The sequence below is a fragment of the Carcharodon carcharias genome, chromosome 15 (genome assembly GCF_017639515.1).
Source record: "Carcharodon carcharias isolate sCarCar2 chromosome 15, sCarCar2.pri, whole genome shotgun sequence".
NCBI classification, from domain to species: domain Eukaryota; kingdom Metazoa; phylum Chordata; class Chondrichthyes; order Lamniformes; family Lamnidae; genus Carcharodon; species Carcharodon carcharias.
The window spans coordinates 57,671,924-57,696,778 of NC_054481.1; the positions used below are offsets into that span (position 1 = coordinate 57,671,924).

At 42.4% G+C, this 24,855-nt stretch overlaps 1 protein-coding gene across 3 annotated transcripts; it reads right to left on the reverse strand.

Moving 5' to 3' along the window:
• Nucleotides 1-548: 548 nt before the first annotated feature.
• zdhhc4 (zinc finger DHHC-type palmitoyltransferase 4) lies at nt 549-20,369 on the reverse strand. Of its 3 annotated transcripts, XM_041205877.1 has the most exons (8): nt 20,278-20,308; nt 18,604-18,699; nt 16,141-16,327; nt 12,041-12,114; nt 6,901-7,079; nt 5,052-5,177; nt 3,920-4,164; nt 549-964 (listed from the first exon to the last, which is right to left on the reverse strand). In XM_041205877.1, the coding sequence occupies exons 3-8, from the start codon at nt 16,261-16,263 to the stop codon at nt 692-694; spliced, it is 1,020 nt and encodes a 339-aa protein (XP_041061811.1). In that variant the 5' UTR covers nt 16,264-16,327; nt 18,604-18,699; nt 20,278-20,308; the 3' UTR covers nt 549-691. The 3 variants fall into 3 exon arrangements, with proteins under 3 accessions (XP_041061811.1, XP_041061812.1, XP_041061810.1); XM_041205878.1 differs by lacking the exons at nt 16,141-16,327; nt 18,604-18,699 and adding an exon at nt 15,466-15,522 and having other exon boundaries at nt 20,278-20,369; XM_041205876.1 differs by lacking the exon at nt 18,604-18,699 and having other exon boundaries at nt 20,278-20,345.
• Between the last annotated feature and the right edge of the window lie 4,486 nt (nt 20,370-24,855).

Here is a 24,855-nt window from a genome sequence, read left to right on the forward strand (position 1 = left end):
ACTTATTAATTACTCAGTTTTCCTCTGATGCCTCCTGCATTCTGTCCTCACCCAGAAGCTAATTACTCCTTTTCCTCCTATTTCACTTTCTCTCTCAAGTGTGATCCCTATAGAAACCTTTCCTCACCACATCCATTGCCATGTACCCAATTGGTCCACAAGCTTCAGATTTCTCGTGTGCGCACAACTTTGGCAATTCATGCATACAGACATCTAGATTTCCACATCATGTTGTCACATCCATCACTGTGCCTGCTTCCTGATTGTGCAATTCTCTACCACTCCAGATTTAATTTAACCTGTTCTCTCACTTCACTAGCATTGCAGATTCAGGCCCACTGTAACAGTGGCAAACTCTTGTTGAAATCAAACTAATTTCCTCACCTTCTCAGAAAAAATGGTCCTCCTTAGCCTCTCAGGTCAGGGGGATTGAGCACAAAGTGAAGAAAGTCATGGATGTTGTGGACAAAGTGCCTGAACTAGCCCAAGTGATGCTGACTCTCTGTACAATTTGCACAATGGAGTGGAGGAATGAGGCTAAGGAGAAATCAACTCATTCTCAATTTTAATTTGTTGGACACAGTAAAAAAAAGTTGGTGGAAACTATAAATTTTTAAAAAATGTACAAATATTTCACCATTGACCAAAGGATCTTTCGGTGAAAGTGAACAAAAATGTCAGTTTCTGTCTCTTATCTGATTTTTTTCTGTTCTGTCTCAGGGCTGATGATTTCTTTCACATTTGTGATGATCCCTCTATGATAGATGTTGCCCCATATGCGTTTGTCTGGCCGGCTGTTGTCTATGTGGCACTGGCAACTGTTCTTAAGTTTGTACCACTCATTTGAAGTCTGATTGGTCATCACCAGGTAGAAGTGAAAAGCAGTGTAGCCTGCCAGCAGAAAGAAGGTGAGGAGCGTGAAGCCCAGCATGAAAAGAATCCGAGGAAAGGTCAGGAACAGTTTCTGCAAAAAGGACAATGTGTTAGTAATTAAAGACATGGAATAAGAGAAAGCATCAGTAACTCAGATAGCAATAAGAACCAGTCCATCCTATTCCTCCTCTGCAGCTATTTGTCCTTACTTACTGTTACAATCAATTTTTTTTCAATGGATATCACACCTTTCCCATCCTCAGGTTGTTCCATATTGCTTTTAAAGTGCAGCTTTAATGTAGAAAATGTGGCGGTCAATTTGCATAAAGCAAGATTTTGCAAACAGCATTGTTGTAATGACTCAATCTGATTTGGTGATATGAGGGGCAAACATTGGCCAGGCCCTGCCCCTCTTTGAATCATGCTGGGATCTTGATTTAAATATCTCATTAGATAGTGCTGCATTGAAGTGTCAGCCTAGATTTTGTGCTCGTGTCTCTAGAGTAAGACGTGAACCCAAGACCTACTGACTCAGGCTAGAGTGTTACCTATGTTGATGACTTGTACAATGGTGTAGTCAGAGCCCAGCATAGATGTCTCAGCGATTTTAACCCTAGTGACTGCAGAAGCAGAGAGCAACCTGGAAACCAGAGGATAAGGTACAGATTTCACATTAGATGCTTCTTCATATCAGTTCAGCAAATTAGTCATTTTATAACATTGAGCAAAGTAATACTCAGTTCAGGACACCAGCTAGGAGAGAAGACATAATCAGTGTGCAGTGAATAAATTGAGGGGCTTGGGCTTTAAAAAACCTGTAGATTAGGGTTGACCACACCAATTTTTTTCTTACTCAAGGGGTCAATGAGCAAATTTTGGAAAGAAAGTTTGGCACAACATTCAACATGAAAGCAATGTCAAAGCAATAAATTGATAATTTAAAAAAAGTAAATAAACATTACTAAAAAGTGCCAAGCAGCAGAGCTAACCATAAAAACATTTTTGCTTCTGAAGCAGAGCTGGAGACGGGTTGAGCTAAGGAGTTGTGTTTAACTTAAGCTGACCTTGTGTTTGCCTCTAACAGCATATACTCCGAGCTGGTCTTGGTGGGAGTCATATGAAGTGGGCATCAGAAGTGGGTTGCCTCCTCTCCCTGCCTGCTTTGTGGATAGGTTTTTGGGGAGGGAGGACGGGAAGCGCATGTGTGTCTGACTCACTCCAAGTCTGAGGGCTCTTGCTGTCTCTCTCACATTCATGCAGAATCTCTCTCACTCCCTATATGGGACCTGTAAGGTTTAGACACGTTACTGCCAAGGAGGAATTCAGGATGGCTGTGATAGTGTCAAGGTGCACTTCCACACTCTGCCCTATCTGAGACTATAACTGCCCTGGGGGGGCCTGGTCGGCGCTGTTTCTGCAACTGCTGTTCCTTGTGGTCACCGTGGTCTGCTCTCCATTTTTGATCTCTGTGCTCTTTTATGAGGCCGGTGCCTATACAGGAAGGTGAGAGAGAATAGACCTTGGCTACTTACCTTCACACTGCTCCCCCAATCACAATCTGTAACTCTCCCACATATGCTGCTGATAGGCTCACTGGTGCACAGCAAACACAGGAGAGAAACAGCATGATTGGAGGAGCCACTTCTTGCAGATCTTTCACTTGGAAGTACCTATATCTTTAACAGTGAGTCCATGGACTGGATAGAGAGGTACAGCAGCCTAGATTGTGGCCTAGTATGTTAGACAACCTTGCTGTCAATTATTGGAATTGTCATGAAAATATAATAATTTTCATAATATTGTGATTTATGGTAAAGGTAGATAAATAGTGGGGTTTGGATTAGTTTGTGTGTGGGGGGGGATTTAATTGCATTGGAGACAGCTGGTCTGGAGCCTTTGAGTTATCAAAAGGGAAGCTAGGTTTGAAATGCTAAAAGCATAAACATGGTTGAAGTTTTAGAACGTGAGGAAAATTTGCATTTTTAGATAAATTAGAGTAGTTTGAATTTCAAAGAAATGGTAGGATATTACACCGAGCTTAAAAAAAAAGCCAAGCAGTGTGTTTATTTTTCCCAAAGGTTACTGATAAGTACTATGAATGATTTATATTATGAGGAAAGTAAAGTTGCAAAGACATATTGGAACAACGGAATTTACATTAAAAAGGGAGAAATATGTATAAAGGAGATGAAATTATGTGCAAAGGTGAAGGAATTCTAAGATCTAACACAAGTGTGAAAAGCCTCCAGCCTATGTGCATCAAGTTGCTGTCTATAGAAATCGAAGCTAAGAAAATCACTTTGAATATCACTGTCCAGGGTATTGTGTGCTTTGCCTGGGTCTGTTGAAACTTATTATTTTTTTACTGTTGCCTTAACAGAGTTGTAACTGGGAGCCAGATTAATTAGGGTATTTAGGAGTTATTATAGCAGTAATTTGTAGACCTATGTATGTGCTTAAAATCTTTTCTTCTATTAATAAATGTTTAATTTAGTTTTGTAAAAAAATACCTCAGCCTCGGTGGACTTATTACTACTGAATTCAAGGCATGCATCTCAAAATAAAATACATTAACAAAACAAGATGAACTGGCATTAGTTAATGTAAAATTATGTTATCACTATTTTTCTATTGTTTAATAAATGTGTATAGCAATTGAAGCCTGTCAAAGCATAGCATTGTTCTGCCAAAGACAAAAAAAGATCATGTGAAATCGTGTGATAAAACAAGTTTTTGAAATGATAAAATGGGGCAGTTACAGGTTAATTCCTGGGCATGCCCATTCGAGGGAAAGATTGAACATTTTTCAGAGTTGCATCTGGCATTTAACTGATATTTTACTTTTTTAAAAGCAGGTTCTACACTTACAAGCTAAATTCTATTTCCTAGTAAATGGCTTGGCTTGGCTGCCAATTATGTGGAACTAACAACCTTTATATAGTACAAGGATTCTGGAAGATCATCCAACAGCAACTTACTTTTTTACAAAATCCTGAACAAACAATGTAGATTGGCCACAGATTTAAAGAATCAAAAATAACTCTACCTGGACTATATACAGGATGCCAACAGGCACATGTTCACCATCAGTATTTACATACATTGCCTGATGTAGGTTAGACACCAGTGCCACCTGGATAAGGAACCTCACAGTCACGGTTCCCACAGCAGCTGCCATCCCTGACAGGGTCACCAGGTACAACAGGAAGTAGCGTATGTTTAATGCCCCTATGCAGTTATTCACCCAGACACAATGATGGTCAAATCGATGGATGCACCGGTTACACACACCTGAGGAGAAGAGGAAATCATTAGCAGATGACTGGTGCCAGGGGTTGGGCACTCTCCTTTCATCCCCAATACCCAGCACCAAATCCAGCCCACGTAGGAGAGACAGAAGTCTTTTCTCGCTGCTATTCTACCAAATCCTGATTAAAACGAGAGAATTCCCAGAGGACAATTGATCCACTAGAAAGGACTGTATCTGCCAAAATATGAGGCGCCTTTGGATTTTAGGAAATAATATTAGAACATGTGCTTTTGTGGCTGCTCAGGTGAACTACTGGATGGCATATGTGGCTCTATGGCCAAGAGTCATCGGGACCTTTATGAAAGAAACCATGTTTTGGTTTTCGTATCTCAGCTGGCAGAACCAGTGCACCATTAATGCCCATATGCTCTGCTCAACCCTGTGGAGCACCAGGGACTTGTTAATTTATGTTAGTGGCCATTAGTAGCCGAGTTGCTCTTGGTCCCTTTAGTTTTCTATAGTACAATATGCAAAAGCCTACTATTTCTCCAACCCCATTCACCCCACTGATTGTGCTGTCGACTGGGTTTTACCATTTTCAATCTGCAATTGAGTTTTTAAAAAATAGTTGCATGTTTTATATATGGCTCAAAAAGAGGAATTCTTGCAAATTCATTCATTCTTATGAATTTTCTACAATTATCAGAAGTTGGTAGCCACTGTTTGTACAGTAAGAGTGCAGGACCCAAATCATCTGCAGTCTCTCACAAAGACCTGACTGGCCATGTGCTTTCCCTGGCTGGAGAGGAGAATTCACTACTGTGGTAGGGGAGAAAAAAACATTTCTGCAAATACACAGCAAGTCCATCAGAATTTGAAAATCATTGTCTGTTTATCAGAACAATAACAAGAAACGTAAGTTTCTTACGGCAGTGCTTTGACCGTGCTGGCTTTGCGAGTTTACACGTAGGGCAGACATGGGATTGTTGATACAAAATTCCATCATACATATACACTTTCAGCAGCTGCTTATGGTTTGAAGGAGAAATCATACCTTTGAGAAACAAACAAGAAATACACATTAAGCTCAAATAATTTAACTGTTGCAAATTCTGTGAATCAGTTGAGGCAATCACAGCCACAAATTGAAAGTGTCTGAAACTAAGTTCTCATGAAAGGTCAATAACCTGAAATGTTAACTCTGTTTCTCTCTCCACTGATGCTACCTGACCTGCTGAGTGTTTCCAGCATTTTTGGTTTTTAATTTCAAATCTTCAGCATCTACTTTTGTTTTTGTGTCTAAAATTCTTTGATCTGACTTGTAATAATTCCTGTAACTCCCTGACTTCTGTCCAGTCTGTTAAGGGTGCTGCATGCTTCAAGTAAACAATTGATCGATGTTCTACGTTCCTCTCCTTTCTTGGGGAAAGCACTAGGCTTTTACCTGCTAGTTCCATCTGGCAACCAGGATAAGATTGGAAATACAGGCAGCACTTCTGCAGCAAGTTCCTAGAAGAGATCTGGCTCAATGCACTGTTTCCAGTTTAGAAAATTTTAAACAAACAGCAGAGATGATGCAGCACCATTCAATTATGTTTAATTTGTACATTGTAATCAAAGACTATGCTAGGAGAGATGGTGGTGTAGTGATATTATTACTGGACTAGTAATCCAGAGTTCCAGCCTAATGCTTTAGGGGCATGTGTTCAAATCCCACCATGGCAGCTGGTGAAATTTTAATTCAATTAATAAAAATATGGAATTGAAAGCTAGTCTCAGTAATGACCATAAAACTATCATAGTTCTCGGTTCTGTTGAAGGGTCATGAGGACTTGAAACGCCAACTCTTTTCTTCTCCGCCGATGCTGCCAGACCTGCTGAGTTTTTCCAGGTAATTCTGTTTTTGTTTTGGATTTCCAGCATCCGCAGTTTTTTGTTTTTATAAAACTATCATAGATTGTTACAAAAAAAAACATCTGGCCTACTGATATCCTTTAGGGAAAGAAATCTGCCATCCTTCCTTGGTCTGGCTACTTGTGACTCCAGACCCATGGTAATACTGTTGACTCTTAACTGCCCTCTGAAACAATTCAAGGGCAATGAGGGATGGGCAACAAATGTTGGCCTTGCCAGTGATGCCCAAATTCCATGAAAGAATAAAAGAAAAACTAATTTGTCCAGATGCAAAAGGCAGGCAGAGGTGTTGTCTTAAAGAAGAAACGTAACTTCTAAAACACGTTTCACAACCTCAGGATGATCCAAAGCACTTTACAGCCAATTAAATACTCTTTTAAAGTGGAGTTACCATTGTATTTTGGAGATATGGCAGCCAGTTGTGCACAGCAAGGTCTCATAAACAGCAATGAGTTAATGACCAGAAAATCTGTTTGTCAGTAATTATGTTTGAAGAATAAATATTGTTCAGGACAACAGGAGAGAACTCCCCTGCTATTCTCCAAAATAATGCCATGGAATATTGTACGTCCGTCAGAGGAGACAGATAGGGCTTTGGTTTAAGGTCTCATCCAAAAAGGGCAAATCCGACAGTGCAGCTCTCGTTCAGAACCGCACTGGAATGCTGGTCTAGATACGTGCTCAAGTTTTTGGAGTGGGATTTGAACCCAAACCTTTGACTCAGTGGCAAGAGTGCTACCAACAGCAGCCAGTTAAGAGCTGCAGGTAACATTGAGGAATGGCCTCAGTCAGCTGAGAAAGGGTGACAGCAGATTAGGGTGAGACATCTGTCAGACTATTAAAGCAATTAGGCAGTTTCTTACCAGGGTCTTTGGTGCAGCATTGATAGAAAAAGTACATCTTCCCAAGCACCAGGATGTAAGGCAGCAGCAAAATACTTCGTCTGAATCCCAGCTCCAAGCTGGAAGGAAACACTTCCCATGAATACTCTCCATACACAGCTACTTCTAACACAAGATGCAGGACCAGGAAAAAGGAGCTTCTGTTAAAAGAAGAAAAAAGTGAAATATCAGATTCTTGATTTGCTTTATTGTGCCTAATATTCCCTCAGTACCTCTAAAAGTTAATACATTCTTGTATTCATAAGGAATTATCCTGTCTATTTACCAGTTAAGTCTTTGCTCAGGGTAATTTCACTTTTGCATTGTGCAAATGCATTGGTTCAACAACTTCTGTCTTCTCTGGGACAATTCTATATCATTGTCATAGCTACCTGGCCCCCACTTGCACGAACTAATACAAACTTTGGAATGAAATTCCAGGAACACAGGTATTTATGTCAGGCCTTAACATTTTCCACATACAGAAATGATTTGAACTTGGAGCCAAGAGGAAATAAACAATATTTGTCAACAATACGAAATTAGGAATTGTGGCAAACTGAAGTAGAATGCAGGAACTTTAGGGAAGTGGGTAGATATGTGGCAAATGTAGATAAATGTAATATGGCACATTTTGGAACAGAGAATAGAAAGATAAATGATGAATATTGCTGGAAAAAGACTTTTTGTCAAAGTTTTTTGTCTTGTACTGATCAGGAAATTCACAAGAAAATACCAATGACAGGGGAAACAACATATTTATACTGTTTCTCATATACTCCATAGCAACGCATCTACCAATCAGAGTCCACTTGCCAACCAATCAATACTCTCATGGAGTATAAATATGTTGTTTTTACTGCCATTGACTCTATTTTCTTATGAATTGTCCTGATGAGTGAAAGACAAAGCTTCGACAAAAAAAGTCTCTTTTTTTCAGCAATACTAAAGTTCTGCACTAGCAAATGACTATAAATGGCGAAATGCTCAATGGGATTGAAAGATGCAGATATACAGGATCCCAAGTGCAATGCCAGGAGACCAAAATGATATCCTGACTTTTATAAGTAGGCTCTTGAATATAAAACCGTGTGGGTGACAAAGAATCTCTTAGGCACTGATTATTCATTTGGGAATACCGTGCACTTTGGGATACAAAGGATATTGGAAACATAAAAAAGATGCATTGTAGATTAAATAGGACAAAACTTGAATGGAAAAATATGAGAGGCTTGAAAAAATAATGATTGGCATTTGTGTAGCACCTTTTTATGACCACCTGACATCTCAAAGCACTTTACAGCCAATGAAGTACTTCTGAACCATAGAACACTACAGCACAGAAAACAGGCCATTTGGCCCTTCTAGTCTGTGCCGCAATATTATTTGGCTAGTCCCATTGACCTGCACCTAGTCCTAACCCTCCAGACCTCTCCCATCCATGTATCTATCTAATTTATTCTTAAAACTTAAGAGAGAGCCCGCATTTACCACGTCAGATGGTAGCTCGTTCCACACTCTCACCACTCTCAGAGTGAAGAAGTTCCCCCTAATGTTCCCCTTTCACCCTAAAGCCAAGTCCTCTCGTGTTTATTTCTCCTAACCTAAGTGGAAAGAGCCTACTCGCATTTACTCTGTCTATACTCCTCATAATTTTGTAAACTTCTTTCATACCTCCCCTCATTCTTCTACACTCCAAGGAATAAAGTCTTCACCTGTTTAATCTTTCCCTGTAACTCAACTCCTTAAGACCTGGCAACATCCTAGTAAATCTTCTCTGCACTCTCTCAATCATACTCATATCCTTCCTGTAGTTAGGCGACCAGAACTGCACACAATACTCCAAAGTTGGCCTCACCAATGTCTTATACAACCTCACCATAACATCCCAACTCCTATACTCAATACTTTGATTTATGAAGGCCAGTATGCCAAAAGCTTTCTTTACAACCTTGTCTACCTGTGACGCCACTTTCAGGGAACTATGTATCTGAACTCCCAGATCCCTTTGTTCCTCCGCACTCCTCAATGCCCTACCATTTACTGTATATGTCCTACCTTGGCTTGACCTTCCAAAATGTAACACTACACACTTTTCCGCATTAAATTCCACCTGCCATTTTCTGGCCTATTTTTCCAGTTGGTCCAGATCTCTCTGCAAGCTTTGAAAGCCTTCCTCGCTGTCCACAACGCCTCCAATCTTAGTGACATCAGCAAACTTGCTGATCCAATTCACCACATTATCATCCAAATCATTGATATAGACAACAAACAACAATGGTCCCAGCACAGATCCCTGGGGCACACCACTATTCACAGACCTCCAGTCTGAGAAGCAATCATCCACTACCACTCTCTGTCTTCTCCCACACAGCCAATTTCGAATCCAGTTTACAACCTCTCCATGGATACCAAGTGTCTGAACCTTCTGAACTAACCTCCCATGTGGGACCTTGTCAAAGTCTTACTAAAGTCTATGTAGACAACATCGACAGCCTTTCCTTCATCTACTTTCTTGGTAACCTCCTCGAAAAACTCTACAAGGTTCGTTAAACACAACCTACCACACACAAAGCCATGCTGACTATCCTTAATCAGCCCTTGGCTGTCCAAATAATTATATATCCAATCTCTCAGAACACCTTCCAATAATTTACCTACTACTGACGTCAGACTCACTGGCCTGTAATTACCTGGTTTACTTTAGGAGCCTTTTTTAAACAACGGAACATGAGCTACCCTCCAATCCTCTGGCACCTCACCCGTGGCTAAGGACATTTTAAATATTTCTGCCAGGGCCCCTGCAATTTCTGCACTAGTCTCCCTCAAGGTCCGAGGGAATATCATGTCAGGCCCAGGGGATTTATCTATCTTTATTCGCTGTAAGGCAGCAAGCACCTCCTCCTCTTTAATCTCTATTTGTTCCATGAAACTACTGCTTGTTTCCCTTCCTTCCTTATACACTATGCCAGTTTCCTAAGTAAATACTGATGCAAAAAAACTGTTTAAGATCGCCCCCATTTCATGAGGCTCCACACATAGACGACCACTCTGATCTTCAAGGGGACCAATTGTGTCCCTCACTCTTATGTCCCTTTTACTCTTAATATACTTGTAGAAATCCTTCGGGTTTACCTTCACGTTATCTGCCAAAGCAACCTCATGTCTTCTTTTTGCCTTCCTGATTTCTTTTTTTAGTATTTTCTTACATTTTCCATACTCTACAAGTACCTCATTTGCTTCTTGTTGCCTATACCTGTTATACACCTCTCTCTTCTTCTTAACCAGATCGCCAATATCCCTTGAAAACCAAAGTTCCCTATGCCTGTTAACTTTGCCTTTAATCCTGATAGGAACATGCAAACTCTGCACTCTCAAAATTTCGCCTTTGAATGCCTTCTACTTACTGAACACATCCTTGCCAGAAAACAACTTATGTCAATCTACTCTTCCTAGATCCTTTCTCATTTCCACAAAATTGGCCTTTCTCCAATTTAGAATCTCAACTCGAGGACCAGACCTATCCTTATCCATAATTAGCTTAAAACTAATGACATTGTGGTCACTGGACCCAAAATGTTCGCCTACACATACTTCTGTCACCTGACCTGTCTGATTCCCTAATAGGAGATCAAGTATTGCATCCTCTCTCGTTGGTACCTCTATATATTGATTTAGAAAACTTTCCTGAACACATTTGACAAACTCCAAGCCATCCAGCCCTTTTACAATATGGGAATCCCAGTCTACATGTGGAAAGTTAAAATCTCCTACTATCACAACTTGCTGTTTCTTACATCGGTCTGCTATCTCTCTACAGATTTGCTCCTCCAATTCTCTCTAACTATTGGGCAGTTTATAATACAACCCTATTAGTGTGGTCACACCTTTCCCATTCCTCAGCTTCACCCATATGGCCTCTGTAGGCGAGCCCTCTGGGCTGTCCTGCTTACGTACAGCTACGATATTTTCCCTGACTAGTAATGCCACTCCTCCCCCTTTCATTCCTCCCCCCTCTATCATGTCTGAAACAACGGAACCCCAGAACATTGAGCTGCCAGTCCTGCCCCACCTGCAACCAAGTCTCACTAACAGCAACAATGTCATAATCCCACGTGCCAATCCACGCCATAAGCTCATCTGCCTTTCCGACAATACTCCTTGCATTAAAATAGATGCACCTGAGAACATTTCTATCACGGACAGACCCTTGATTTCTATCTATACATGCATTCCTCCCTTGACCTTTATCCTCCTCTACCTCACTATCTGCTCTAACACTCTGGTTCCCCTCCCCCTGAAAATCTAGTTTAAAAGCCCCGAACCAGTACTAGCAAACCTACCCACAAGGATGTTAGTCCCCCTCCAGTTCAGGTGCAAACCGTCCCGTCGGAACAGGTCCCACCTTCCCTGGAACAGAACCCAATTGTCAAGAAACATGAAACCCTCCCTCCTGTACCATCTCCTTAGCCACGTATTTAGCTGCATTATCTTCCTATTTCTAGCCTCACTAGCACATGGCACGGGTACTGAACTACTTGTTAAGTAGGAAAAGTAGCAGCCAATTTTTGCACAGCAAATTCCCACAAACATCAAGTTAATAATGACTGGATGATCTGTTTTTGTGATGTTGATTAAGGGATAAATGTTGGCCAAGACAAAAGGAATAACTCCCCTGCTCTTCTTCAAAATGGTGCCATGGGATCTCTTATATCCACCAAGCAAGCATATGGGGCCTTTGTTTAATGGCTCACCGAAGTCACCCTCAACAGTGCAGCACTCCCTCAGTACTGTACTGGATTGTCAGCCTTGATTTTTCTGCTCAAGCCCTGGAGTGGGACTTGAATTTGGAATCTTGTGATTTAGAGGCGAGAGCTCTATGAACTGAGCCACAGCTGACACTATTCATTGGAAAACTATTCATTAGACAAGGTAAATGGGGGATCTGATAGAAGCATCTAAAATTCTTAAATGGTTTTATACCCAACTGATTCAGCCAACCAGGAATTTTCCCAACCTCAGTTGAATGCAGTATTGTGGCGAATAGACGGTTGCTCACTCTGTTTGTACAAACTGATTGATCGTAGATATGCACAGGTGATTTCAGAATGTCCACACTTACCTCTGGTGGATGAGCCTACGTAAAGCAAGCTGCACTACTAACTGCAGCCATTGAGGAATCACTGGCCCAATCACCTGTTAGTAACAAAAAGAAAATGGAGATGTGAAAAAGGAAGAAAGGACTGGCATTTATTTATTTAGTGACTTTTGTGACCATGGAGCATCCTGATGCACTTTACAACTAATTAGGTTATTGTGAAGTGTAAGCACTATTGTAATGTAGGAAATCTGGCAATTTGCACACATCAAGCTCTTGCAAACAATAATGCAATAATGACTAGATGGTCCATTTTGTTTTAGTAATGTTGAAAGGAGGCCAAGTATTGACCAGGCCACCAAGGAAAATGCCCCTGTTCTTTTTTAATTAATGCCTTGGAATCTTTCAGATTCACCCAAGAGGGCAAGACGTTGATTTAACTTCTTGTCCAAAAGGCGATACCCCCAACAGTGCACCATTTCATCAGTACTACAATGGAGTGTCAGCCTAGATTATGTGCTCAAGTTTCTGACCGGGTCTTGAGCCCATGACCTAATGACACAAAAGAATGCACTAACCACTGAACAAAGGCTGAGAAAAGCAATGGCACTGTTATGAAAATGGAACACAAACACAGTCCCTCCTGATAACCAGCACGATGAGGTGGCCCTTCTCATGCCCATTGCACCATTTCAGCTTGTTTATTGTGAGTTTGGAGTATTTAGATCCAAGCATATTTTCAGCTGCATACAAAATTCAGCAACAAATTCAAATGAAGCATGGCAAAACAAAAATAGGAAATCAAGGTAATTTTTTTCAATAAAAAAGTAGTAAAGATCTGGAACAAACAATCAGCATGGATGGCAGAACGAGAAACTATAAGGAGGTTCAAACAGGGATGCAGGAAGGGCAATGGAAAACAGGGTTATTAGCCTTACTAGGAATGTGGCTTTGCTGTGTCATGCATCCTAAGAATAAATATGGAATAATATTTTGGGATATGGTATATGTATAATTTGAGACATGATGTGTGGTGAGTGTAGTATGTCTTGGGAGGAACAGGAGGTTTTGAACCTACGGTTCCCAAACTTCTCCATTACTGTGGTTTTCCTTGTTTCACATCTTGGTTGGTTGTAGGCTAATTGATAAAGATTGATTGCTACAATTTGTTAAAAATGCCATTATCTTGTATCATGCAATTGTCATTCTACCTGTGGTGGAAGGTTGACTAGATGGACTTTGGTCATTTTTTGTCTAGTGATTCCAATATTTTTCTATAAACGGGTCAAAAGTAATGTTGTGGCAAGCTCAACAGTGAATTGAAATGGACCAATTATATATTCTTGTATTAAAATATTACTAATCCTTATCAATTACTCCATGAAAGCAACCCATTTTCTTGGCAACACAGCTCCCTCACCAGTATCATAGGTTATAAAAAAAATCACAAACCTCTTCTTTGTGACAAACCCTAGATCCATACAACCCTCACCATTCTCTGCCTTCGACAGGACCAAGATACTAACATATATTGAACAAGAGGCAATACAATTACCAATCTAATTGCAGCCCAATCAATTTCAGTGACATTAAGTAAAAGAAAATCACTTTCTAAAACCTCCCAGGCTTTGGATACTGCCTATTGAGAAATTGCTAGTAAAATTGGAAGATCTGTCTCTCACACCAGTCAAGCAAAAGCCTAACACTCACCTTTTAGCCAATGTCCCAAACTCCATCATCACCACCCCTGGGTATATCTGTCCTATTGGCAGGATATAACCATCAGAGGTGACAGCAGAGTGAGGGCATGGTTCTTGGAGTCCTCAACATTGACCCTGAACCTTAGAGTTTGATAGCATCAGGTCAAACATGGATAAAGAAACCTCCTGCTGTTATACCAACTACCATCCTCCCTCAGCCGATGGATCAATACTTCTTTGTATGAACACCACTTAGAAGAAGCATTGAGGGTAGCAAGGGCACAGAATGTTCTCTGGATGGGGAACTTCAATGTCCATCACCAACAGTGGAACTGTAACACCAGTACTGACCAAACTGGCTGATTCATGAAAGACATAATTTCCTGACTGGGTCTGTGGCAGGTAATAAGAACAAAGACTTGCATTTATATAGCACCTTTCATAACCACTGGATGCTCCAAAGTGCTTAACAGCCAATGAAGTAATCTTGAGGTGTGTCACTGTTGTAGGGAACCCAGCAACCAATTTGCACACAGCAATCTCCCACATAGTCCAAAGTGATAATGACCAGATAGTTGTTTTTCAAATGTTGATCAAGGGATATATATTGGCCAGGGCACCAGGGATAATTCCTCAGCTCTTTTTCAAAATAGTGTCATAGAATCTTAAACATGTGACTGAGGGTCAATTGGAGCCTTAGTTTAATGTCTCATCTGAATGATGGCAACTCCAACAGTACAGAATTCCCTCAGTATTGCATTGGAGTGTCAGCTTTTTGTGATTATAAGTCCTGGAGTTGGACTTGAACACAAAACCTTCTGACTCAGAAACGAGAGAATGTTACCAACTGAGCTACAGCTGACACTGCATGATCTTTTGCCTGGGAACAAACCAAAGACCTTTTGCGTGTAAAGTGTGATAACATAAGAAATAGAAGGAGTAGGTCATTTGGCCAGTGAGCCTGATTCACCATCTGATAAGATCATGGCTGATCCGATTGTGGCCTTAATTCCACTTTCCTACCCGTTCCCTAAAACCCTTAACTCCCTTGTTGATCAAAAATCTGTCTAACTCAGCCTTGAATATATTCAATGATCCAGTCTCCATTGCTCTCTGTGGAAGAGAATTCCAAAGACTAATGATCCTCAGAGAAGAAATTCCTCCTCATCTACATCTTAAATGGGAGACCCCTTACTTTTAAACTATGCCCCCTAGTTCTAGATTCCCCCTCAAAGGGAAACAACCTTTCAGCATTTACCCTGTCAAGCCCCCTCTGAATCTCATGTTTCAATACGATCACCTCTCATTCTTCTAAACTTCAATGAGTATAGGCCTAACCTGTTAAATCTTTCTGCACAAGACTACCGCTGCTTCATCCCAGGAATCAGCCTAGTGAACCTTCTCTGAGCTGCTTACAAGAATATCCTTCCTTAAGTAAGGAGACCAAAACTGTACACAGTACTGCTGGTGCGGTCTCACTAATGCCCTGTACAGTTGTAGCAAGACTTCCCTACTTTTATAATGTATCCTCTTTGCAATAAAGGCCAACATTCCATTTCCCTTCCTAAATATCCTCTGTACCTGCATGCTAACCTTTTTGTAATTCATGTACAAGGACACCCAGATGCTAGAAGGATATGCTGATGGGGTTAGATAATGAGCTGTGGGAGGAAGCTCATGTGGAACATGGACCAGTTGTGTCAAATGTCTTGTTTCTGTGCTTTGATATGTGCTATTTATCCTGTTCACCTTTAAATATAGTGATTGCATCTGTTTCAGAAATCGTGAGTAGAATCATAGGAATTTCTAGAGAGAAGGAAAAAACAAGGAAAAAACATAGATAATTGATAGAAACAAAAAAGTCTGAGAAAAAAAAATTAGTATATCAACAACATACAAAACCAGTTAGAAAATCTTCCCACAGGCAACTTGCAGAGCAACATTTAAGCAAAAAGTTGCATTCATTTGATGGCAAATTTCCAGGCACTGTTTTGCTGTTTGGCCAATAAAAAGCAACTGGGTGGATCTCGCACTAGCTCAGGCCAAGGTCTCCAATTTTACTCAAGAGTTTCCATTCACTGTTTCAGAGCATTCATTTCAGTTCAGCAAGTCACTTAGTTATAGACGACATCACAGCCAAGCAGTTTCTTCTAAAGATTCTGATGAAAAGTTATCAACCTGAAACAGTAACTCTACTTTTCTCTCTCCACAGATACTGCCAGACCTGAGTTTTCCAGCATTTTCTAATTTTACTTTTCAGCAAAGGTCACTCAGTAGCGATGAGGAGTAAGGACCCTGGTTGCTTTTCCCTTTACCAGCCCTGGGACATAGAGCCCAATTTTAGCACTTCTACTGCTATTGGTGAGAACAGCTGGCTCAACACAGATCTGGGATGGAAACACATTCCTATTAAATTGCAGTTACCCGAGTCACATGGTGTGAGATCCTTGCAAAACATTCCTGGCTTTGCCTTGAGAATTTGATAGCGACCACCATGCAGGAGATGCAAATGGCCAAGTAAATTAGGAACAGAATAAGGAAATCCATCTCCGTGCCTAAAAATATAGCTCAGTATCACAGCCAGGACCTGTGCAGCTGTTGAAGTCAGCACCTGAGAGACAGAAGAAACCACATCAAAATAGTTGAGTTTACTGTTGCATTTTACTAGTACCTTTGAATGTTAGGGCAGTAGGCTCACAAAGTATATCTTGCATTACAATCAGAATTTGAGCCAAGAAAACGGAATAAGTTAGGAATAACTGAGAGGGGAACTAACGTTGGAAGTCTCACACCAGTCTCTGTCACTTGAAATTGTCTTATCTCACCAACATAAATTTTAATAACATAAAACATCAAAAATTCAAGTTTCAGAGGAATAACAAATGCACTCACTTAAAGCACCTTTAAGATATCAGCGGTTTGGAGTAATATTGCATTAGATACAGGGACTGAAAGGGAGTTGCGCTATGATCTAGGTGCCATGTGGGACAATATCAGAGCTTCGGACGTCAGGGGTCTATGTTGAGTGAGCTAGGTGACTGACACATAAGCCATCGATACGTTCTAAAAGTCTATGGACCAAGCTACTAGAACGCTATACTGAGGATTCCTGTTTGCTTAACATGGAGCAAACACTATAGCTCCTGGAGGATACATCACATTCATGCAAATAGTTCAGGTGCAAGTTGGCATGGCTAAACAACGAGACTGCTAAAGATTAAGAATTAAAATCACATTTTCACCAGTACAGAAAAGGAAAAATTTGCAGGGCTATGGAGCAGGGGAGTGGGTCTAATTGGACAGTTTTTTCAAAGAGTTGGCAGTGATACATGGGCCAGATGGTTGCCACCAGTGGTGTATAATTCTATAACGTTGCTAAGCTTTCCAGTGTTTGTCACCTAGAATCAATTTTCCTATTAGGAGATATGCTGCTCTTTTACAAGGAAAAATTTCTGAAGCGGAATGGAAGAATCCTGGCCCCAAGTGACAGGTTTACACTTTGGTATTCCATCCATGTGCCATGCTGGCTGGCCAATCATCAGCAGAGCCCTGGATTATGGTGGCAGACCTTCCTGTTTCAGTTACTGGCTTATTGAGCCTGCTGCACTGAGATGACTTGGTTACAATTTTCTATGTGATCTTGGTGCCAACTGAGCACCAGATATTTTTGTTTACCGCTCCCTTTCTGCGCCAAACCAGTACAGTCCCCGCACTCCCTCCCTTCTGCACTCTGTCTCCCTCAAGGCTCAGCACTATGACATCCTCGCACTGTTCCCTGCCATAAGTACACACTCCATTCTTCCTGCAATCTATCCCCTTTGCCCACTTCTGTCCTACCCGCACTGCCCTCCCCCAGCCCTGCACTCTCCAACACTCACCAACCCCGTCACCACACACTCTTCCCCAACCGCGCCCCCAGCATCCTCGCACTGTTCCCCAAACCCAACTGCCCCCGGTATCTCCGCACCCTTTCCCAACCACCACCGCCCCCGGTTTCCCTGCATTCTTCCCCAAACCCAACCCCCCGGTATCCCTGCACTCCCCCCCACAAACGGCCCCGGTGTCCTCGCACTACTTCCGCACACCGCATTCCACCCCCAACCCCCCCGGTATCCTCGCACTCCCCACCCCCAATGTCCTTGCACTTCCGACCCCCCACCACCCCAGTATCCCCGCACTTCCCCCCAAGTATCCCTGCACTTCCCCCCCCCCACCAAATATCCCTGCACTTCCCCCCCCCACCACCAAATATTCCCGCACCAGCCCCCCCCCAACCAGGTGTCCCCGCACTTCCCCCCCACCACCAGGTGTCCCCGCACTTCCCCCCCCCCCCCCCCCCCCCCACCAGGTGTCCCCGCACTTCCCCCCCCCCCCCCCCCACCAGGTGAGCCCGCACTTCCCCTCCCCCACACCGGTATGCCCGCACTTCCCCCTACCACCAGTATGCCTGCACTTCCCCCTCCCCATCCCCCCAAGTATGCCTGCACTTCTCCCCCCTAAGTATCCCCACACTCTTTCCCCCCACTCCCCCAGTATCCCCCCCCACCCCACCCACCCACCCCACCACGTCACCAGTATCCCTGCCTCTCCTTTTGTCCAACCACATCCCTTCTGCTCTCAAAAAACACAAGAGGTAGGACGAAGTAGATCATACAGCCCCTTAAGCCTGCTCCGCCTTTCAATACGAGCATTATTGATCCTGGACTTCAATTCCACTTTCCTACCCTCTCCCCATATTCCTCATGACAAAAATGTGACCATCCCTGCCTTAAATATATTCAATGATGGAGTATGCACAACCCTTTGGAGTACAGAATTCCAAAGATTCACAACCCTTTGAGTGAAATAATTTCTCCCTATCTCAGTCCTAAATGATCGGCCCCTTACCTTGAAACCATGCTCCCAGCCAGTGGAAACAATCTCTCAGTATCCACCCGGTCAAGCTCCTTCAGAATGTAGTATGTTTTACCTCATCCTTCCAAACTGCAGAGAATTTAGGCCCAATTTACTCAGCCTCTTATCATAGGACAACCCTCTCATTCCAAGGCCCAATGTAGTGAACCATTGATGTACTGCATCCAATGCAATTATATTCTTTCTTAAATATGGAAACCAAAACTGCACATGGTATTCCAGACTTGGTCTCACCAAAGTCTTGTACAACTGCAGTAAGACTTCTTTATTTCTGTATTCCAGTCCCCTTGCAACAAAGGCCAACATGCCATTTGTCTTCCTAGTTGCTTGCTGTACCTGCATGCTAACCTTGTATACTAGCACACCCAAGTCTCTCTGAACATCAATGTATACAAGTTTCACACCTTTTAAAAAATATTCTGCTTTTCCATTCTTATGACCAAAGCGAATAACCTCACACTTCCCCAAATTATACTTCATCTGCAATCTTCTTGCCCATTTACTTAACCTGTCTATATCTCTTTGCACTCTATGTCTTCCTCACAGCTTATATTTCCACCTAACTTTGTATCATTAGCACACTTAGATACATTACACTCCGTATCTTTGTCTAAGTCATTAATGTAGATTGTAAATAGCAGAGGCTCCAGCACTGATTCTTGCAGCCCTCCATTAGGCACAGCCTACCAACTTGAAAATGCCCCATTTATGCCTACTCTTTGCTTCCTGTCTGTTAACCAACCCTTTATCCATGCTAATATATTACCCACAACTTCATGAGCACTTAGGTTGCCTATTAATCTTTTATGCAGCACCTTATCGAATGTTTTTTGGGCCAGGTATACTACATGTACTGATTCCCCTTTATCTACCCTACTAGTTACATCCTCAAAATACTCTAATAAATTTGTCAAGCACAATTTCCTTTTCATAAAAATAAAGGCAAAATACTGTGGATGCTGGAAATCTGAAACAAAAACAAAAAATGCTAAAACTCAGCAGGTCTGACAGCATCTGTGGAGAGACAGAGTAACGTTTCAAGTCCATATGACTTCTTCAGATCTAAAGGGAGTATGGACTTGAAACATTATCTCTGTCTCTCTCTCCACAGATGCTGTCAAATCTGCTGAGTTTTATCAACATTTTTTGTTTTTGTTCCTTTTCATAAAACTATGTTGACTTTCATCATACTATGACTTTCTAAGTGCATTTAGACTTTGTTAATAATGGATTCTAGCACTTTTCCGATGACTGATATTAAGCCAACTGGCCCACAGTTCTCTATTTTCGCTCTCTACTTTCTGAAGTAACAGTGTTACATCTGCTAACTTCCAATCTGCTGGACTGCACCAAAATCTATGGAATTTAGGCAAATCATTACTAATGCATCCACTATCTATGCAGCTATCTATTTTAGAAACCTACAGCGTAGACCATCAGGCCCCATCTCACCTCATCCACAGCCCAGCTCCACCCTGTCCCACTCTCTAGCCCGAACCACCACATTCCTCCAGTTTAACCTCACCCTGTTAATCCAGCCCCGTCGCCATTTGCCCCATCCCTATTAGTCTCCCGTTTCCCCTGGCCTAGCCCCCACCCTCTCCGCGTTCCTCCCCCGGGCATCTTCACTCTCCTGAGTTTTTTTACCTGCTAATATTCCTCAGGAACCTGTGATTCTAAATTGGCTGCTGTGCCGGAAATGCTGAGTGTCACTCAAATGGCCTCCATGGTGATCACAGTTCCGGCCCGCCGATTGGCTGCTCCTCGGGCATCGGGGTTTAACAGCAACGCAATCTCTGCGCATGCGCGGAAGATAAAGACGCCCTCGGGCGGTAACCAGGCAACGGGAGCCCTGCGGCTGAGAGGCGACCTGAGAAAAGCCGCCTGCAAATGGCAGCTTGAGTCTGTCTTTAGTGGAGCCAAAAAACACTTGAAGCAATGTTTGTGCCTCATATTGTCAGGTATTGACGAAAATCTGTACAATTATCTCCATGCCCACTCAAGTCCTTTGAACTTTTTAAAGTTAATGTGGCCAATTGTACTAATTTTGCACCTCCCGTGAAAATTCCCCAGTGGAATACTACGTATCTTATTAAGTACCAATAATTACCCAATAAGAGCTAACCTGACCTCAGAAGTTGATCATAAAAATAATAAGATAAAAACAAAAAAACTGCGGATGCTGTTGACCAACCTGCTTGAGGAAAAATACTTGCATTTATATTGCACCGTTCAGTGAAGACCATTGGGTGTCTCAAGGTGCTTTACAGCCAATTAAATACTTTGTAAGTGTTGTCACTGTTGACATGGGAAATGAGGCATTTATTTCGATTATATTTGCTGGGCGACTGTGGAACAACAGCGTTACCCTTACTGTTATGTTTTAATATTGGTACCACCGATAACTTTTTAAAGACTAATCGATACTCACGGAGGCGTGGAGGTGATTGAACATTGCAGCTCTGGTTTATTCTACTACAGTAACAGAACTAACAAAACAGCATAGGTTCTGCAATCTCGAAATGCACTGGCTTGCAAAGTGCAGCAAGCTAAGCAAGACATTCAATATATAACATATTCCTCCCTCTTTATTGGAAATTTCAGTTTAACAAAACATTTTCTGAACAAGGGAAAGAGGGTAGACTGTCTCTATTTCCACTGAGCCCGTCTCAAGACTCTGACTTTATAAATTCAGACGCTCAGGAGGTCTTCTCTCCTAGTGTGGTTTACGGTGGTCTTCTAGTGCTTTTACAGGGTCATGTTCATCAGAGACTGATGGCAATTTGGGATTGGTAGCAGAATCTGAAGTTGTGTCTAATGCAGGCGAAGGTGAGATGACTTCAACTTCAATCGAGCTAGAGTGAGGAGTTGGGACTGGAGTCAGTATTCCTTGACTTGGAAACAAAATAAAAATACTTGGAAAAACTCAGCAGGTCTGGCAGCATATACGGAGAGGAACGCAGTTAACGTTTCAAGTCTGAATGACTCTTCAACAGAACTAAGTAAAAATAGAAAAGAGGTGAAATATAACAAACCAGCTTATATTTCACCTCTTTTCTATTTTTACTTAGTTCTGTTGAAGAGTCATACGGATTCGAAATGTTAACTGTGTTCCTCTTTGCAGATGCTGCCAGACCTGCTGAGTTTTTCCAGGTATTTTTATTTTTGTTTTAGATTTCCAGCATCTGCAGTTTTTTGCTTTTTTTCCTTGACTTGGAGGTGGCTATTCCACAAGAGATGTATCCTTTGATGGTGCTTGACTTGGCAATAGTTGGTTAGCATGTCTCTGATAGGTGAGATCATTCACAATTTGGATTGTGTGTGAAACAGGTCCTGTCTGAGCAATTACTGTAGCAGAATTTTTTTTAGCTCTGGTAGCGTGATTACAAGTTAGAACTTTTTATCCAGAACAGAAAATTCTTGGCTTTGATCTTTGTGCTCTTCTCCCCACTTGGTTGTGCTGTTGATCTTGCACAACTTGTCTTGTTTTTGTTGGTGTCAGCAGATCAAAGCAAGTGTGCAATTGCCGTCCCATTAATCGGAATACTGGAGATGCTTTAGTCATAGATTGTGGTGTGTTTCGGTATGTCAGCAGAAATGTGTCTGGGTGCTTTTGAATAGAGGAATGTCCTCGTGGCGAACTTAAAGCACATTTCATGGTTTGATCAAATCTCTCAGCTAATCCATTGTGGATGGGCGGTATAGTGCTGAGGCGATGTGATGAATTACATTATTTCTCAAAAAAATTCTCAAACTCCTGCGAGACAAACTGAGGTCCATTGTCAGTCGTAAGTTGTTCTGGTAACCCGTAATGACTGATCATTTCTCTTAGCCTTTGAATTGTACTTTCAGTTGTGGTCGAGGACATCACTGAAACTTCTGGCGTTTGGAATGAGCATCCACAACCACTATGAGCATTGTTCCTTCAAATGGTTGAGTGAAATTTATGTGGCTGCGCTGCCAAGGGTTTTCTGGTCAATCCCATGGTTGGAGGGATGCCAATTGAGGCATGTTTCTCACACTCTGACATGAAGGACAGGGTCTTGCCCAGGCTTCAATGTCTTGGTCCAGGCCAGGCCACCAAAAGTAGCATCTAGCAATCTCTTTCAAGTAAACTATTCCACAGTGTCCAGAATGCAGTTGGTCCAACATTGGTTTCCTTAATGTTGGTGGAATAACTCTCATGCCTCAAAGCATACATCCTGAAGTGACTGATAAATCCATCCTCTTGGAAACGGAAGGATGAAGGTGAGGAGAGATTCGGATGTTCAGGGAAGAGTTGCCATAAATCACAAGATCCACAACTTTGGACAATGTTGGGTCCGCTCAAATGCTCTTCTTGATTTGGACTGAAGTGATGGGTGTGTTCTCCACGTGTGCAATGTAAAAATGTCTTGCTGAGCAGTGTCCACGTGGCTGACTAGCAGCGGCAGCCTCACAAAGCCATTCACATTGCCATGCGAGGCAGATTTTTGATATTTGATGTCATGTGTGTGAGTACTCAACATCAATGCCCAACGCTGCATTTTGCTTGCAGCTAAAGAAGGGATGCCTGTATGTGGACCGAATATTGAGGTGAGTGGTCCATGATCAGTCAGCAGCGTGAATTTCCGTCCAAACAGGTACTGGTGAAATTTCCGGATTCCGAAAAGGATTCCCAGTGCTTCGCGATCGATTTGAGCGTTTTGGCTCTCTGCTTTGCTGAAAGTCCGTGAAGCAAATGTTTTGGGCCTTTCCACATCTGAGAGAATTATTTGTGAAACAATGGCCCCAACTCCATAAGGCAATGCATCACGTGCAAATTGTAGAGGTAAGGAGGGGTCAAAGTGTGTCAGTACCTTGGAATCTGTTAGCGCTGTTTTAGTCTTTTTGAACACAGCGTCATAGGCTTTTGTCCATTGCCAGGCTTTGTTCTGACATAGAAGCTCATGCAGTGATTTCAGCAGGATTGGCAGCTGTGGAATAAATCTCCCATAATAATTCAATAGTCTCAAGAACGAGCGAAGCTGGCTGCATTTGGAGGAGCTGGAGCCCTCACAATAGCCTTGACCTTGGAGGGTGCTTTGTGAAGCCCAGCAGCATCAATGACGTGCCCCAACTATTCCACAGGGGCTGAAAAAACTCAGATTTGTCTTTGCAAACCCTAAGGCCATACTCCTCTAGCCTTTGCAGGGTGGCATCCAAGCTCTTGAGATGAACCTTATCAGTCCTGCCCGTTACCAAGATGTCACTAAGGTAGCACTGAACTCCAAGCAAGCCACTCAGGATCTGGTCCATACCCTCTGGAACAAGGCTGGAGCAGATGTTGTTCCAAAAGGCAAATACCAATATTGGTATAGTCCCTTGTGTGTTGTGATGGTAAAATATTCTTGTGATTTCTCATCAACATGCATTTGTAAGTAGACCTAAAATAGATGTATTTTGCAGAATTTCTGTCCACCAGCCAGGCCAGCAAAAAGGTCTTCAATATAGGGAAGTGGATATTGTTCAGCACACAACACGGGGTTAACAGTAACTTTGAAATCTCCACAGATACGTATGGAGCTGTCTTTCTTGAGCACTGGAACAATGGGTGTTGCCCATTTGCCAAGGGAGACAGGTACCAAGACTCCTGTCTTGACCAGACGCTTCAGGTTAGCTTTGACTTTTGGTCTTATGTCATAAGGCATGGTTCTGGCCTTCAGAAATTTTGGTTGAGAGTCACCTATGACATTCAATTTTGTGGTGATCACTTTCATTCTTCCCAAATCTCCTTAAAAACACATACTGTTGTTTTCAATAATAACTGCCAGACCAGTTTCTTCTTTTGCAAAGCTATGTACTTCTGCCCAGTTTAACTGGATCTTCCAACTGAAGCTGGGGAGTTGCCTTTCACCACAAACAGTGGTAGCTTAGCAGCCACACACACACACACACACATGCGCGCTGTCCACACACACATACACACACACACACACACACACGCTCACCCCGCACACACACACAAACGCTCACCCCTTGCGCACACACACACACACACTCACCCCTTGCACATACACACACACACACACATTCACCCCTCACACACAAGCTCTCCCCTCACACACGCACACACACTTGCCCTCTCACACATACACACACACACAGACACATGCTGGTCCCTCACACACACACGCTCGCCCCTCACGCACCCACGCACATGCTCGCCCCTCACGCACACACGCTCGCCCCTCACACACACGCGCA

What these genes read in the sequence shown, in the direction of transcription:
- zdhhc4 (XM_041205876.1), bottom strand. Translation starts at nt 16,263, where the DNA reads ATGGATTTCCTTATTCTGTTCCTAATTTACTTGGCCATTTGCATCTCC. An exon ending in ATGCTGCACCAAAGACCCTG is followed by an intron (nt 5,178 to 6,900) that starts GTAAGAAACTGC and finishes TGTTTCTCAAAG; the next exon opens with GTATGATTTCTCCTTCAAAC. An exon ending in GCATCCTGTATATAGTCCAG is followed by an intron (nt 965 to 3,919) that starts GTAGAGTTATTT and finishes TCCTTTTTGCAG; the next exon opens with AAACTGTTCCTGACCTTTCC.